Source organism: Dipodomys spectabilis, unplaced genomic scaffold, assembly GCF_019054845.1.
Source record: "Dipodomys spectabilis isolate Male_0828 unplaced genomic scaffold, ASM1905484v1 ptg000107l, whole genome shotgun sequence".
Taxonomy (NCBI): domain Eukaryota; kingdom Metazoa; phylum Chordata; class Mammalia; order Rodentia; family Heteromyidae; genus Dipodomys; species Dipodomys spectabilis.
The window spans coordinates 3,752,897-3,770,362 of NW_024870784.1; the positions used below are offsets into that span (position 1 = coordinate 3,752,897).

The 17,466-nt window shown below is 55.0% G+C and overlaps 1 protein-coding gene across 1 annotated transcript; it reads right to left on the reverse strand.

Annotated features, from left to right (window-relative positions):
* Positions 1-1,058: 1,058 nt before the first annotated feature.
* Positions 1,059-16,573, reverse strand: Cldn14 (claudin 14). Its single transcript, XM_042687329.1, has 2 exons — positions 16,497-16,573; positions 1,059-1,916 (listed from the first exon to the last, which is right to left on the reverse strand). Exon 2 carries the CDS (start codon positions 1,817-1,819, stop codon positions 1,109-1,111), a length of 711 nt encoding a protein of 236 aa, XP_042543263.1. The 5' UTR covers positions 1,820-1,916; positions 16,497-16,573; the 3' UTR covers positions 1,059-1,108.
* Between the last annotated feature and the right edge of the window lie 893 nt (positions 16,574-17,466).

Here is a 17,466-nt window from a genome sequence, read left to right on the forward strand (position 1 = left end):
ATCTGCGTGTATCTTTGTGTGTGTGTATGTGTTTATGTGTTCACATGTGCATGTATGCATATATATGTGCATGTGTGCGTATACGTGTGCATGTGTGTGTATACGTGTGCATGTGTGTATACGTGTGCATGTGTGCATGTGTGTATGTGTGTGTGTGTGTGTGTGTGTGTGTGTGCGCGATCGCAGCCGGGACTTCTGTGCTGTCAGAGCGGTCAGGCCCTGCCTGCAGTGGTTTGCATCACATACCTGCTCTCATGATGGCTGACCTGGCACCCCAGAAAAGCAACCCTGGGGTCCCCCAAGGTCCCCTAGGAAGGGGGCGAGCTAGCTCCTAGCTGGGCTTCTTACCAATGCCGAGGAAGCCAAGCCGCCAGGCACGCTTCGCTTTCTCTCTCAGCTCTCATTTTTTCTCTTTTACAAAGTGGGGGGCCCATCGCTCCCGGGCGGAAATGGACATGGCCACTATTTTGTGATCTACTCCAACTCTCATTTCTCAAGGAAGTCCCTCCTCCCTTGCCTGCGTGTGTTTTACAGGGTGCAGGGATGCTCTGGGCTGGGGGTAGCCTGGGCATCATTTGCCTGGCCAGGCTGGCCTTTGATTTTCCCATCATGCACTGGGGTGGCCACTGCCGATGACACGTAGCCACACTGAGCTTGTCATCTTGGCTACATGGCCTCAAACCCTGTGAACTCCTCACAGGCTCCCACCGAGATGAGCATCAGCGAGGACACGGAAACTACCGCCGTCTAGTTCACAAACAGCCCTTGCCCAGCGCTGAGTCTTATCCTGTACACAGCTCGTGGCCAAACTCCCCTTTATTGAGCAGGTGTTCTGACCACATAAATAGGTAGAATAAATACAAAACAGCAAGGTGGGTTTTGAAAGTCTTTGGTATACGCCGCGTTCTCCTTTCCTCCTCTCCCCTCCTGCCCGGGCCACGTTTTCTCACGTGCATAGTATTTCTTTGGACTCACGAACAGCCCAACAGTAAACAGAGCCTCTGTGCCAGTGAGAGTCCAGGGCAGAGTGTGTGTGTGTGTGGGGGGGGGGGGGGGGTGTCCAGCAGCCCAGAGGGCCTCCTGGAGAGGGTCAGGCCCCAGGGGTCACTCACACATAGTCGTTCAGCCTGTACCCGCTGTGGGACGCTGAGGCCACAGAGGGGGCCCGGTTGTCCTTGTAGGCGGCCGGGGGGTGGTAGGCGGGCGCGGCGGTGGTGGCGGGCCTGGGCGGGCCTCGGTACAGCCTGTAGGGGGCGTCTTCCTGGCAGGCCAGACAGAGCAGGGTGCCACCGATGAGCGAGAGGGAGGCGGCGATGAAACCCAGGTAGAGGGCCTGGCCGATCTCGAACTTCATGCCGCTGGGCAGCAGGGGGTTGTAGAAATTCTGCACCACGTCGTGGGTGGTCCAGGCCACGGCCACCATGCAGAGCAGGCCGGCCAGCAGGAAGAGGCCGCCGCCCAGCGCGGCGAACGTGGCCTTGGCCGGCGTGCCCTTGGCACAGCGTGTGCACTTCATGCCCACCACGGCGCAGGCGCAGGCCAGGCCGGACAGCAGGCACGAGATGACCATGAGGGCCCGGGCCGCCTGCAGGTCTCGAGGCAGCGCCAGCAGCGAGCGGTAGATCTGGCACTGGTAGATGCCCGTACTGTGCCACACGCACTCCATCCACAGCCCCTTCAGGTAGGACACAGCCGTCAGGATGTTGGTGCCCACGTGCGCCGTCCTCCGCCAGTGTGGCAGGATGGTGGTAATGAGCGTGCCCACCAGACCCAGGAAGCTGAGCAGGAAGCCCAGGAGCTGCACGGCCGAGCTGGCCATGCCGGGGTAGAGGTGTGGGGGGGCACTAACCGGGCCTGGCCGCGCCCTGGTACCCCGGAATCACAGCGCTGCTGCTCCTCCAACAACCGCCAAGGTCCTAATAAAGCCGAGAGGGGCGGGAGAGAGAGGACGCGGGTTAAACATTATCTCGGTGCTTTTCTTTCTGGCTTTTGCATAGTTGCCTGGAATGAGCATTAACATAGCCTGGAAAATTGCTCCTAGGATTGACATGGGGGGGGGGGTGAGCTACTTTCCCTGGAAGGGCAGACCCGGGCTGGGGGAGGGAGGGGTGCACAGTAGATCTCAGTGGCCTTCACATTCTGAGGACCTCAGGGAAGGATATCGCAGAGCCCCAGTTTCTGGCTTCTGGCACTTACTCATGGGAGTCCTAGGTGGGAAGTTCTACCTTCTGTTTGTCCTCAAGGACTTTGGCTACAGGGCAATCTCCCTGCCTTCCGTCTGGTCTGTAATCACCAGGAACAGTTATTCTAGACTGTGACATCCTTGAAACAGTCTTGAGTGCCTGTCAAGGGACAGCTGTCCCTCCCCCCCGCCCCTCCTCTCCCCCCGCCCCTCCCCCTCGCTCCTCTCCCCCCAGCCTGGAGACAGCGCTGTCCCAGACAGAGACCCTGCCTGATGGTGGAGATGAGACTTCAGGTTTCAAACACAGCCAAAGCCCCGAGTGGGGGCGGGGACAGAGCCCCTGGGGGAGGTGCGTGGAATAGAATGCTAGGGGGGGAGGGGGGGAGGGAGGGGAGGGGAGGGGAGGAAAGAGGAAATGGAGGGGAAAGGAAAGGGCAAGGTGTTTTAAGTACCCATACCTTCTCAGCCCCAGCTCTCCCTGTTTAACGGGGCAGGGGTCAATGTCTGCACCCCTGAAGATGGCGGAAGGTGGCTACGGAGGAGCTAAGGTGGATGGCGTCGTCCCACGGGGCCCAGCTCATCTCTACCACTGCCGCGCCTGCCTGAATTCACACGCTAGCTCCCAGACCCAGACACTGGCTTCCATTCTCATCCTCTCTCCCTCCCTCCCTCCCTCCCCCCCTCCCTCCCTCCCTCCCTCCCTTCCTTCCTTCCTTCCTTCCTTCCTTCCTTCCTTCCTTCCTTCCTTCCTTCCTTCCTTCCTTCCTTCCTTCCTTCCTTCCTGTCTCCCCCTTCTTATTGGTTGGTTGTGAGGCTTGAACTTAGGCCTGGGCGCTGTCCCTGCGCTTTTGTGCTCAAGGTTAGCGCTCTACTCCTTGATGCACAGCTCCCCTTCTGGCTTTTTGGTGGTTCACTGGAGCTAAGAGTCTCACGGACTTTCCTGCCTAGGCTGACTTTGAACTGCGTTCTTGCTCCTGCCTCCCGGAGGCCGCACCGGGCAGCCTTCCCCTGGTCACTGCATGGAGGCCGGCCAGCCTGTGCAGCGGGGGCCGCGGGTGGGCCTGTCCCCGCTCTCGGCCCCCGGCAGGCGCACACGCGCAGTCCTGGTTATTGGTCCTGGCCGCGGAGAGCACAGCATCTGATTCTCTCCCCGCGGGGAGACAGGGCGGTTGTCACCCCATCTTCACAGAGGGGACAGGCTGGGCAGGGAGCGAACACCGCGGGCCTGGCCTCCCACTGTCTCTAAGACACAGCCTTCCTCCATTCAGCCAGAGCTTAGGGGGACACTCTGGGGCGTCGAATCTTCACCCTAAAGCTGTCCCACCACAGCGATCCTTCTGTAGACGTTTCGGGAGCTGGGGCCTACGCCAGGGGCTTGGGGCTAAGGATGGAGAGGCAGCAGCACAACCCCAAGCTGTGGGGCGGGGGAGGGGGTGCTCTGCGGTGCCTGGGAGGGGGCAGCCTCCACCGATGGGGAGGCGGGAGGGGGGTCCCACCACGCCTCCCCCTGCAAGGTCAGGCAGCAGGCTGGGGATGCGGGAAGCCAGGCCGGACCGCAGCTTAGCAGACGGCAGGGCTGCGGGGGCGCCGGAGGGCAGAGCATTTGTGGAAAGCAATGAGGGCTAATTTTAGGAGCCATTAGCTTGCTATTTTTAAACATGGGCTGTCAGGACTTGCTAATTTAAGAAGTGAGGGTGAATGAGCCCCCCAGCTCCCCCTCCTGCCCCCTGCGGGCATCAGGAAATAGCTCAACTTCTGAGTAACGACTTTTCAGGTGGGCACCATTCCCTGGAAAAACAGCCCTCCTTGCACGCATCTCCCGGGAGCCGCGGGGCAGTGCTCCCGCGCTGTGGCGCGGTGCTCCCGCGGGGCTGTGTGCGCAGGAAGTAGCCTGGCCAGAGCCAGCCACAGGTCAGGCTGACTCGGGTGGCCGTGTGTGTGTGTGTGTGTGTGTGTGTGTGTGTGTGTGTGTGCATTTGCTAGCGAGATATGGGTCTGAAACAAATATGATTGTAAGCATGGGGGGGGGGGCAGGATCCAGGGTGAATAAACGCTGGCCTTGCACGCGTGGGTGCACGGTCCAGAAAGCAGGGCCCTGGAGGCTTTGCTTCCCTCTGAATGGGATTTAGGGCAAGTTTTGCAACAAGTGCTTCTGGGAAAGGGCACATTTGCAGCCGGCTGTCCTACAAGGGGGGAGGGGGGCTGGGGGTGCGGAGCGTCCCCCTGTGTCAAGGGTGCCTGACAAAAAGCTCGGTGAGCACAATAGCACCTCTCGTAGTTGCAGCTACTCAGAAGGTGGAGACTGGTGACACTGGTTTGATATCAGCCTTGGGGAGGGGGGCATGGGAGGGAGGTGAACAAGACCTCATCTCAACCAATTAAAAAAAGCTGAGTGTAATGACACACGCCTCTCATCCCAGCTGTGGAGGTGGCATAGGTAGCAGACTGCTAAGGCTGGCTCCAGGCAGGATGAACATATAGAACACAATACTAAAAAGTGAAAAAAGAAAGGCTAGTAAACAAACGAATAAAAAGTGAGAAAGAAAGAAAGACGAACACAAAGGAAGAAAATACAACATGCAAAGTAAAATGAGCACAAAGGTGATGGCTCCTGAGGGTGGGTGAGCCTCAGGCCAGCGCCAGCAGAGGCCCGACCTGTGCTGCCCGGCTGTAAATGAACGTGAAAATCTGTGAAGGGCAGCTAGGAAAAGCCCCACAGCGGCCCGTGACCCCGAGACTGGATCTGGTTTTATGAGCACCAGCTCTGGAGGGTGAGTATGTTTTTCCATATAAACTTTTATGTCGTCTCTTTCTTCTATAGCCTGTGAGTTACTTTTTTTTTTTTTTAAAGGAAACATACATACACACACACACATATATATAAATTAAGGCTTCTTAGCAGGCAGTGGAGTTCACTTATTTTGCCTGCCTGCCAGTTTCATGTCCAAATGAAGCATCATCTGATCGCAGTAGCAATCACCGGTGGGGAGTGACCCGGCCAACACAAAGGATCTGATGTGCCGAGAGCCAGGGCACACTCCCGCCTTCTGACCGTCCACTGTCCAATGTCCCTGCACACATTATCCTGTCTTCCGGCCTCCTCTGTCCCGCCCTGTGGGACAGTGTTCAGCCCTTCCCACCATTCAGCTTCTTGGATGGTTGTGGATGGGGAGCCAGGAGGATGTTGGATTCTCACCCTTCTATGCTTCTCAAGGTCTCCCTATTGGCTACTTGTAGTTGTTAGTCATCCCTCAGAGGTCTCCCCATTGGCTGTTTGTAGATGTCCCTCATCCCTCAGGGGTCTTCCCATTGGCTGTCCCTCCTCCCTTGCAAACGGTCCTCAATTGTGGAAGCTGCCCACTGCCTACAACCCTGTCTACCTACTTGTTGAGTCCACTGTAGGACATGGCTTCATTCTGGATTTGTCCTTCTAACTTTAACAGAACAAATGGAAGAGCTGCCTTGCAGTGGACAAGGCTACTGTCGCCTCAGAGAACACAGAGCGGCTTCAACGCTGGCGTTCAGCGATTTCAAGGAAATCTCTGGTTCAAACACCTGTGTTTTCCCTGCCCCAAGCCACCGCTTCTTGGTCCTTTAGATATTTCCTACGTGCTCATTAGATATTTCCTAAGTGCTCAGATTTGGGAACAAAGATAAACCCAAGGCTATTTGGACTCATCTCCTTCAGTGAGTTTAGCAAAACCACCCAACAACAAAAGAGGAAAATAATGTTTGTGCTCTATGGGAGAGAAATAACTGAGTAGCGCACTCTGGGGCCATGTTGGGGGCCTGGGTTTCTAATGAATGCATGAAGCAGCTGGGCTTCTTTCCTACAAGCTTAGGTGGGCTTGGCAGATGCTAGTTGAGCACATCTGGATGCACAAATAGATGTGAAATATGAAAAAAACCATCGAGTAATACCTTGGAAAAATCATTTTGCATGAATTCAGGATGGGCTATTGTGTGGGTTTTTGGCTCTACAAATGAAGTTTCCTTCATCACGGTTCCAAATTTTCTGTAACTTTCCTTGGGTTACTTTTCAGACTGGCAGGCATCTATATTTTAAGTTTATAAGGAGGTTTTTGTTGTTATTATTATTATTTGCTATTCATACTACTTTCCTGTAGCGTCTCCATGAGAGGTAGAGACAGGACAGTTAGATGATTAGAACTTACTTCGCACCACAGTAGTACACACCTCTATTTTTCATTACAAGCTCTTCTAGGGGAAAGTCTTGATTTACTGAAAATGACAAAGTCAAGTCACTGTGAGCACAGAAATTCTAAAGCCTTTTCCAGGAGGTGTTAGCTCTCCTTTCAACTCATCTAGTTCCATTAGAATTCTCTACAAATGTGGGAGATCTGCATCTTTTATTTTATTTTATTTTTTGCTGGACGTGGGGCCTGAACTCTGGGTCTGGGCACTGTCCCTCAGCTCTTCAGCTCAAGGCAAGCACTCTGCCACTGAGCCACCTTCCCAGCCCAGATCTGCATCTTTTAAAGGAAACAAATTGAATTTCCTTTAGCAAAATATTCATGGAGCTCTTTTCATAGCTATTTTTTACTCCCAAAATTGTTGCATAGAGTTTAGGATGTTAATTTTCATGTTTCATGGCTCAGATGACTAAAAAAATATCTGCCTTAGGAGAAAAAAGGTACTAGAAAGTCCTCACCCCACAGGGTGACAGGGATCATTTTAAAAGGGTGAGTGAGGACCGGGAAGGTGGCTCAGTGATAGAGTGCTTGCCGAGCATGAAGTCCTGGGTGCGATTCCTTTGCACCACAAACACAGAAAAAGCTGCAAGTGGCGCCGTAGCTCAGGAGGTAGAGCGCTAGCCTTGAGCAAAAGAAGCTCAGGGATAGTGCCCAGGTTCCAGAGTTCAAGCCCCAGGACTGGCAAAAAAGAACAAGAAAAAAAAAGGGGTGAGTGATTGTTAGTATCTTTTTCTCCTGGTCCTAGCTAGTGCTCTAGCCACAGCTCTATATTTCACTCTATTTCCAGGTTTTTGGTGGTTAATTGGAGATGAGAGTCTCATGACTTTCCTGCCAGGCTGGCTTTGAACAATGGTTCTCAGATCGTAGCCTCCTGAGTAGCTAGGATGACAGGCAGGAGCCACGGGCACTGGGCTTAGGACTGTTAAGTGTTCTGTGACAAAGTTTTAAGTGGAGGGTTGAATTATGTTCTCCAAAGTATGCCCATTGAAGTCCTAACCCCCAGGCCAGTTGGCAGTAGGGTCACGGGGCATGTGATTACAGAGGAGTCTGCTCTGGAAGAGGGCAGGCCCCTAGCCCACAAGACAGATGTCTTTTTGAGTCAGTCAGGACCCAGGGCTCTGGACAGCATGTTGGCCTAGCAAGCCAAAACCAGATGCAGAAGACTCATTATTTTGGAAAATCTTGCCTCTATCCCTCTCCAGCCCCTTCTACTTTCCATAACATTCCTGTGACCTTGGAGAAAGGGACCTGGTTAGGAATGAACCAATCAGAGTATTGTGGGGTCCAACCAATAAAGGGCCCCCTTCTAAAATAAGGGCAACCAGAAGTGGCACTGGGGCTCAAGCAGTAGAGTGCTCGCCTTGAAAAGCGCAGGGACAGCGCCCAAGCCCAGAGTTCAAGCCCTATGACCAACAAAAACAAACAAACAAACCAAAAACAAAATAAGGGCATCCAATCAGAGCACAGCCCAAGTTATAAGAAACCCTAGGTTCAAAACCACCTAGAGAGAGCTATCTGGGGTGGAGAGAAGGTAGAAGACCATGATGATGGACAGACAGAACAGAGACACACAGGATGAAAGATACTTTTATTGTTGTTGTTTGGCTGATCATGGGACTTGAACTCTGGGCCTGGGCGCTGTCCCTCAGCTCTTCAGCTCAAGGCTAGTGCTCTACCACTTGAGCCACAGCACCACTTCCGGCTTTTTCTGCGTACGTGGTGCTGAGGAATGGAACCCAGGGCCTCATGCATGTGAGGCAAGCGCTCTACCACTGAGCCACCTTCCCAGCCCTGAAAGATACTTCTGAATGAAGTTCTTCACATTCACTTCATTCACTGAATTCCTGAGGTAAGACCTGAGGGAGGGGAAGCTGCAACACTAGCAGCGTCGCCTGCTGCAGAGCTGAAACCCTTTCCCACTCTGCCGGCCCAGGAGCCACAAAGGCTATGCGAGGCGGACTCGGCCCACAGGGTCAGCCATCAATGGCAGAAAATTCCGACCACTTAAGAGAGAGAGAAATAAAAGAACAGTGAGGACCTGGAGGCTGAACTCGGAGCCAAGAACACCATATTTTGCTAGCAGCTACCAGAAGCTAGGAAAGAGGCTTGGTGTAGATCCTCTCCCAGATCCCTCCTGGATTTTGGATGTCTAGTCTCTAGAACTGTGAGGGCATCGCTTCTGTGGTTCAGCCATGCTGTGGCTCTTTGTTATGGCCCCAGGACATATCCACAGCAAAGTAGCTACGGTAATCCGGGAAGTCACAGCAAAAAAGCGCTCAGATCTGTCTGAGTACAGGAAGCGAGTCCCCTGCCATTCCACACAGCCTGGTGGCCTCACCTTTGTCACCACAGAAAGCCACGCTGGGGTCAGCTTCCTGTCCCAAAGGGCAGAAGGAAGGATCCAGGAAGGATCTCAACAGAGTTGAAGTTCTTTTTTTTTTTTTTTCTTTCTCTTTTTTTGTTTGTCAGTCGTGGGGCTTGAACTCTGGGCCTGGGTGCTATCTAGAGTTGAAGTTCAAAAGTGAGCTCTGCTGATAGGTACTGAGCGGCCACACCACGATCAAATGACTGGGCCTGTCCTCATTTAAGAAGCGTAGGAATTCACCCACTCAACAAAGGGCCTGAGGCAGGGCTCTGCAGCCTGCGGGCCGGCTGGGCCACACCAGTTGGTGGTTGGCCTTTTCAGTCTGGATGTCTGGTTTTCTTAAATCAACGTGTTTCATAGGCCATAAAAAAAAAAAAACTCTCAGGTTTGGGATGTAGCCAGGATTGGATAAGGTGACTCCGAAGGCTGGCCGAGGCTGTAGCTTCGAAATCTAGCAGAGCTCAGTGGGGCCTCCTTTTAGTTAAGACTTACAGCAAAACAGAAGGAAAAAATAACCCCAACCAAGCAGCAGGACACTGTCACAGCTGGGTGGGAAACTCCATAAATGAGACAATTATGCGGTGAATTCTGTATGCTTCTGAAAAAGTTTTATGTGGACATTGTATATAGTTCCATAGCTATGAGTGTGACGTCAACCAAAACCTATGAAAAAAGATTTACTAACTCTGAACAGAGACCCTGTGAAATGTTTAAAGTCTCATTTTTGTCAACTCGTTTTGAGTCTAGGTGTTAAAAGGCTATTAGGTATTAATGATAAGAGTAGAAACAATCCCGGCTAAATTTACGGAGTGTTTATGGTACGTCAAACTAGTGCAAGGTGTTTCACGGGTGTTTAATATTTTTCTGAAACAAATCGACAGTGTGTAAATTGCTATCCTCATTGACAGGTGGAGAAACTGAGGTTGGGAGAGTTCAAGCAACTTGTTCAAAGTCTCACCTAGGCTGAAATCAGACACCAGAGAGTTGGCCACTGTAACTCCTAGGAAAGAGATGGAAAGAAGATGGGGCCGGGAGTGTCACTACAAGGCTAGCTGCTGAGAACAGGCTGGTTTGGAACACATTGGGAGGTGAGGCTGGTAGGAGTTTTCAGTGGTGTAGCTGTGAGGTAAGAAATAGGCAGCAACTTCTCTTGCCTTGGGCCACTGGAAAAGTGGCCGTGCCATGTATTTGGACAGTGAAGACAGTAGCCAGAAAGAAGAGAAGATCTGGATTTGAGGCGACGGTGGTTAATTTTATGAGGAAACTTGCCTGGGCCATGGGCTGCCCAGATATCGGGCCCAGCCTTTTGTTTGTCTTTGAGATGGTGCTGGAGATGGAATTAACCTTTAAGTCAGTGGATGGATGTTGAGCCCTCCCTGGTTGGGCTGCACCCAACTGAAGGCACGAACAGCATAAAATGACCGGTGTCTTAGTTAGCTCCAGGTGCCATACCAAGAACCGTAGACCGGGTGATGTGAGCTACACAAAATTATTTTCTCACAACTTTGGAGGCTGAGAAGTCAAAGGTCAAGGCTCTGGCACACTCAGTTACTGGGAGGAGTTTGGGTTTGCCAGCCTCCATAATCATGTAAGACAATTCCTTACAACCAGCATAAGTGATGCAGATTCCACATCTATTTGCATATCTCTCTCTGTGTGTGGGGGAGGGGTGCCAGCACCGGAACTTGAACTCAGAGCCTGGGTGCCATCCCTCAGCTTTTTTTTTTTTTTTTGCTCGAGGTTGGTGCTCTACCACTTGAGCCACAGCTCTACATTGGGCTTCTTGGTGGTTAATTGGAGCTAAGAGTCTTGCAGACTTTCCTGGCCAGGCTGGCTTCAAACTATGATGCTCAGATCTCAGCCTCCTGAGCAGCTAGGACGGTAGGCGTGAGCCACTGGGGCATGCTTAGATCTCTGTATCTTCTTGGTTCTCTTTCTTTGGAGCACCTTGACTAATACAGGAGAAAAGCAGAAAAGAGGCATTGTTGGTGCATATAGCTTGAGCTGTCTGTGCTCACCCATGGAGACAATGGTAGTTGGACACATAAGTGTGAATTCAGGGCAGGGATTTGAACTCAAATGATCTCAGAGATTCATTGGAGACCATTGGTGTGGAGATGGACTTGAAGTCCTGGGTCTGGATGAAGTCCTGGGTCTCTCCGAGGGAGAGACTCTGGGCCCCAGGAGCTGACTCTGGGGGTAGCGGGGTGATGAGGAGGACCAGCCCATTGAAGCAAAAGAAATGACTGCGAGAGAAGGGAGGCCCCGAGGGGGTGATGAGGACAGAGTTAACACTTCAGAGCCTGGGACCCACTGGCCAAGCCGCGTGATGGGATTGGTCAAGTAACGGAGCACTGAGCTGTGGAGGGAGCTGCAGTAGCTGGTAGGCGTGGAGACGCGGATAAGCGCAGTTCCGGTGGCGTGACTCTGTGCTCAAGACAGAACAGACAGGGAGCCCAGGACAGGAGGCCCAGGGGTCTGTCCAAGGACTCGGAAATGAGGCGGACTTTGGAGCACCAGAACGCCTGGCCGGGAGAGTTCAGGGATGGGACGAGAGGACACTTCTCAACCTCACGGGCATCTCATGGATCACAAACGTCTCCTTCCATGACCGACAAGACAGCCACCAGCCACACACAGCCGGAGCTCGGGACTCCGCCTGCCAAGGCTCCTCTCTTTATCTTCTTAAGGAGATCACTGAACACCGACACTCAAACTAGGTTCCGCTGTCAGATCCTCAGGAGTACCCCGTGACCCGAGAAGCATACAAATGGCCACCAACCAGCGTGCCCTACGATGTCTGGGACCCGTACTGTGATAGCATTAGCATCCTGCGTGCTATTTTACACATCTTCTCTTGGGTGGCCCGGGGACGCACAGACCTCAGGAAATTACCAGTGGGTTCCAAGGCAAAATGACCCACAACCTCTAACCATCATCATCATCATCATCATCATCATCATCATCAACAACAACAACAGAACTCCGTGGTAACGCGCCTCTGCCTGTGTGGCTTTGCTGCAGGCAAGGCTAGATGAACAGATCTGCACCGTGTGTGAGCACTGCACCCGTGTGTGAGAACTGCACCGTGTGTGAGCACCGCACCGTGTGTGAGCACTGCACCGTGTTTGAGCACTGCACTGTGTGTGAGCACTGCACCGTGTGTGAGCACTGCACCCGTGTGTGAGCACCGCACCTGTGTGTGAGCACTGCACCCGTGTGTGAGCACCGCACCGTGTGTGAGCACCGCACCGTGTGTGAGATCTGCACTGTGTGTGAGCACTGCACCCATGTGTGAGCACTGCACCGTGTGTGAGCACTACACCGGTGTATGAGCACTGCACCATGTGTGAGCACTGCACTGGTGTGTGAGCACTGCACCGTGTGTGAGCACTGCACCCATGTGTGAGCACTGCACCGTGTGTGAGCACTACACCGGTGTATGAGCACTGCACCATGTGTGAGCACTGCACTGGTGTGTGAGCACTGCACCGTGTGTGAGATCTGCACCGTGTGTGAGCACTGCACCGGTGTGTGAGCACTGCACCGTGTGTGAGCACTGCACCGTGTGTGAGCACTGCACCGTGTGTGAGGACTGCACCATGTGTGAGCACTGCATCGTGTGTGAGCACTGTACCCGTGTGTGAGTACTGCACCGTGTGTGAGCCCTGCACTGTGTGTGAGATCTGCACCATGTGTGAGCACTGCACCGGTGTGTGAGCACCGCACCGTGTGTGAGCACCACACCGGTATGTGAGCACCACACCGGTGTATGAGCACTGCACCATGTGTGAGCACCGCACCCATGTGTGAGCACTGCACCGGTGTGTGAACACTGCACCATGTGTGAACACTGCACCGTGTGTGAGCCCTGCATCGTGTGTGAGCACTGCACCATGTGTGAACACTGCACCGTGTGTGAGCCCTGTATCGTGTGTGAACACTGCACCGTGTGTGAGCACTGCACCGTGTGTGAGCACCGCACCGTGTGTGAGCACCGCACCGTGTGTGAGCACTGCACCGTGTGTGAGCACTGCATCGTGTGTGAGCCTTTTGGGATGGCGACGGGAGAAGGGAAACTCAGATGACAGTGACAAGCCGGAGGGGACAGCGTGGTGCGTGGGCTCATCCCAGATGCTCAGGAGCCAGCAGACGCGACCGTGAACTCTACCAGACAAACGTGGGTGCCTCTGCTCTCAGTGGAAAAGGAAGCGAGACCAGGGCTGGGAAGGTGGCTCCGCGGTAGAGCGCTTCCTCGCATGCATGAAGCCCTGGGTTCGATTCCTCAGCACCACATACACAGAAGAAAGCCAGAAGTAGCGCTGTGGCTCCAGGGGTAGAGTGCTAGCCTTGAGCAAAAAGAAACTTCAAGCCCCAGGACTGGCAATAAACAAACAAACAAACAAACAAACCCCAAAACAAAAAAGGGAAGCGAGAGCACATGGGAGGAGGACGGTGGAGGAGGGGTGAAGTTTCTGGGGGGTGGGGGCTGAGCGGGCAGCCTCCGTGCCTGGGTAAGGCCAGAGCCACAAAGGCCCATGCTGACCCTCGGCCCCGGCTGTCTGTCCCCAGAGCGCGTGGCTGTGTCACGTGGCCCAAGGGGGCAGGAGGATGGGTGGAAGGCGTCAGATTTTTCTAGGGGGGCTGATGAAGACAAGAGGGGACAGGGAAGGGGGGGTGAGGCCGGAGGAGGGGGAAGGCGGTGGAAAGGCGTGCTGGGGAGGCCGAGGGAGAGTCAGGGCCGGTTTCCCAGCAGGGGTGAGCTGGAGGGCAGGACTGGAATAACGCGGAAGGGCCATGGCCACCAGCACAGGGAGGCCGCTGGCACAGGGAGGCCGCGGGAAGGATTCCCAGGGAGGGTGAAGACAGACGGGAGGGGGGAGGAGGAGAGGGGAGGGGGGGAGGGGGAGAGGAGGGGGGGTTGGGGGGAGGGGGAGAGGGGGAGGCAGGAGGGAGCCGCCATGGGAGAGGGACCACTTCTAGTGTCTCAGAGCCACCTCTAGACGGCCATGTCAGCTTCTGCATGGGAGTTGACAGCGGCCTGACTGATTCTCCGCTTCTGCTTGCCCGACAGGGGCCGAGCAGGGCCGCCCAGAAGCCCAGTGTGTGCAAGGCTTTCATGAGCCCTGTCCGTGCTTCTGAGAAAACGACGATCTGAACTCCTGCCGCGAGTCTGTACTGCACTGTGTGCCATTACCAAAAGCGCGTGTGTGTGTGTGTGTGTGTGTGTGTGTGTGTGTGTGTACTGAGGTTTGAACGCAAGACCTCATGCATCCCCTTAGCATTTTTCCAGCAAGGCTGGTGGTGCTCTACCACTTGAGCCACACCTCCACTTCTGGCTTTTTACTTTTTCACTGAAGACATGAGTCTCTTGGATTCGCCTGCTTTGACTGGCTGCCACTGTGATCTCAGATCTCAGCCTCCCGAGCAGCTAGGGTTACAGGTGTGAGCCACCAGACTTAAAGAGAAGATTTGAAAACCAAAGCGTTGCTGCTCTCCTGCGCGCAAGGGTGGAGGCCTGTGGAGTCAGAGCTGGACTCGGAGCCTCAGTTTCCTCCCCCCCTCCACCCGCAGAAGCCGTGAGGTGTTCCTGTGTGGCCAGAGAGACTGTTCCGCTCCAGCCCTCCCTCCTCTCCTCTCACGGTCACCAGCAGGAGAGGAGGGAGGACACTCGGCCCTGCAGCTGGAGCGGAGCGTCTCCAGCAAAGGGCCCGTGGCTCTGTGACGCCAGCCAGCGGTCCTGCCCCACACCCCGCAAACAGCATCCACGCGCAGCGTCCTGCAGAGCGGGCTGTGAGTTAGCCCATCAGCTGGCAGCCGGGCTGTCTGGGCTCCAAAGCACCAGAAAGTCCGTAATCCTAGCTACTCAGGAGGCTGCAATCCAAAGATCACATCACAGTTCAGAGCCAGCTCAGGAAGGAAGTCTATGAGACCCCCATTCCCAACTAGCCACCCAAAAGTCACAGGTGGAGCTGTGGTTCAAATGGCAGAATGCCATTTGAGTGAAAAAGCTAAGGGACAGTGCCAAGCCCTGAGTTCAAGCCCGCTCCCCCCCCCCCAGACACACACACACACACACACACACACACACACACACACACACACACACACACACACACCCCAGCAAGGCCGACTCCTGTGTTAGCAAGGGTGGACATTAGCATATAAAAGTGACATTAGTATAGACCTTAACTTTTACACTTGAAGATCTTTTCCCATATAAGAAAAACAAAGGATTTGGCTGGAACGCAGGGCCTGGCCACTGCCCCTGAGCTGTTTTTGCTCAAGGCTAGCACTTGAGCCACAGAGTTGCTCCCACTTTATGTGGTGCTGAGGAATCGAGCCCAGGGCCTCAAGCCTGCGAGGCAAGCGCTCTGCCACTGAGCCACCTTCCCAGCCAAAACAGAGGATTCCTTAGGAGGCAATGATCCCGTTGTCTGGATGAGTGAGAAAAAGAGAAAGCCTAGGAGACTGGCAGGTGAGAGGGCTCCAGGTAAGGGGAGAGGCGGGGCCGGCCGCCTCGGCCTGGCTAATCACAGGACCGCTCGGGTGCCTGTGACTCACCTGCACAGCAGCCTCCAGAGCCTTCTAGAAGATGTAAAGATAATATCTGTGAGAACCCGAAAGCCCCGCAAAGCGGCGCCAGCAGAGGGGAGGTGTGCGCTGAGGGTTAGGTTCCTTGCACACGGTCAGCTCTCCCCCCCCCGCCCCCCCCCCCCCCCCCCCGTGCGGCCTCACGCCAGGCTGGGGCGCTGCCCCTCCTGCCTTCTGCTTGGGAGATGTGCGGCTTTGGAAAGAGCCGAAATGAAGCCTCTTGGTGGGAGTGAAAAGCCAAACGCCAGAGCCCAGAGCGCCTAAGGCTGGGCCCCCCCAGGCCCTGAGCCCGCTTCTATTGCAGCTTTGCCTGGGTCTCCTGCCTGGGGCTCACGGCCGGAGGATTCACTCGAGGATCAGATTATGCAATCCCCGTCTCCCATTTTCTCTTTCTTTCCTTGCTCCTTTCTTTTTCTTTCTTTCTTCCTTCCTTTCTTCCTTTTTCCTTCCTTCCTTCCATCCTTCCTTCCTTCCTTCCTTCCTTCCTTCCTTCCTTCCTTCCTTCCTTCCTTTCCTTCCTTCCTTCCTTCCTTTCCTTCCTTCCTTCTTTCCCTCCCTCCCTCCCTCCCTCCTTTCTTTCTTCCTTTCTTTCTGGCTTCTTCTTCCTCACACAATGCATTGGGGTGGGGTGGGGCTCAGGGTGGAGAGCCGCGGGGTGCAGCGCCTAGCTCAGCCCAGCCCAAAGCTCTGACCGCAGCCTGCCCCCTTTGCAGGAAAAACAAAGGCGTCCGATGAGGCGGAGGTGGGCAGTGGCACGGGCTCCCCACAGGTTCAGTCCCTGTCCCCAACTGACACCCAGTGAGAACCAGAGTGTTTGGCCCAGCCGCCCAAGCACCTCACCCCACCCTCCCTGGACCACTAGGAGCTCACTGTCCCCCCACCCAACTCCTCAGCATCCTCGGGGCTCCCTGGCCCGCTGGGGGCGGCCTCTCCTGAAGGGGCTGTGATGACTGACTTGTCTGGACAATGTCCGCCCTTCTTTCCCCTCTTCCCCCCCCCCCCCCCACTGGCCTGGCTTCAGCTTTGCTCAGCCCCCCCCCGCCCCTCCCCCCCCCCAGCTGATGAGGACCTCACAACCTCCAAGACAAATGACTGCCAGCCGCCACCCTGCCCACAACTCACAGCTTCAACCCCAACTCACGGTGCAGCGTACCCCGAGTCCCATCCACCTCGCTGCGCCGCGCTGCGTGGACCGTGGCCAGGGCCAGCTCACAGAGGGGGGGAGGGCGGACACCGCAGGGACACTTGGCCCTCCCGCCTCGCCCTGCGTCCCGCGGGCTCTGGAGGCTCCAGGGCCAGGGCATCCGAGACGAGATTGTCTAGACACTCACCACGCTTGTGGAGCACGGCGTGCGTGGGCACAGGTGCCCTTTGGATAGAGGGTTAAATACCCCGTGGACCGCAGCGTCCCGGCCCGGGCAGACATTCAAGACCAACCAGAAATGCCATTCCTACAGTCTGGAACAAGAGGGCCCGTGACACCTGCCCAGGGTCCTGTCCTTCCCGACACACCCTCTAATGGCCTAGGGCCAGCAGGTGGGGCCCTGTGTCCCCACCCACAGGCCAGCGGTCCATTCGGAGCTCCCTGCTCGGGGTCATCGGCCACATCACACATGCTTCTCCTGTCTTCGTTCGTGGCTTCTCCCAGCAACACCTCCCTCCTGTCAATGGTGACGCCCCGTGAATGTCTCCTGAGCCCCAGCACTGGGCACAGTCCAGGCCTCCTCCTCCCACAGCCTTTCCCCTGCGCTGGGCCTCACATTGCCTCCCCCCCCTCCTCCTCCTGCTCCTCCTGCTCCTCCTCCTCCTCCTCTTACCCCTCCTCCTCCTCCTCTTCTTTCTCCTCCTCCTCCTCTTCCTCCTTCTTTTTCTTTTTTTCTGGACTGGGGCTTGAACTGAGGGCCTGGGTGTTGTCTCTTAGTTTTATTTTTTGTTTGTTTGTTTCTTGTTTTTCCCTCAAGGCTGGTGTTCTGCCACTTGGCACAGCTCCACTTCTGGCTTTGTAGTGGTTAATTGAAGAAAAGAGTCTCCTAGACTTTCCTACCAAGGCTGGCTTTGAACTATGATCCTCAGATCTCAGCCTCCTCAATATCTAGGACAACTACTGACTA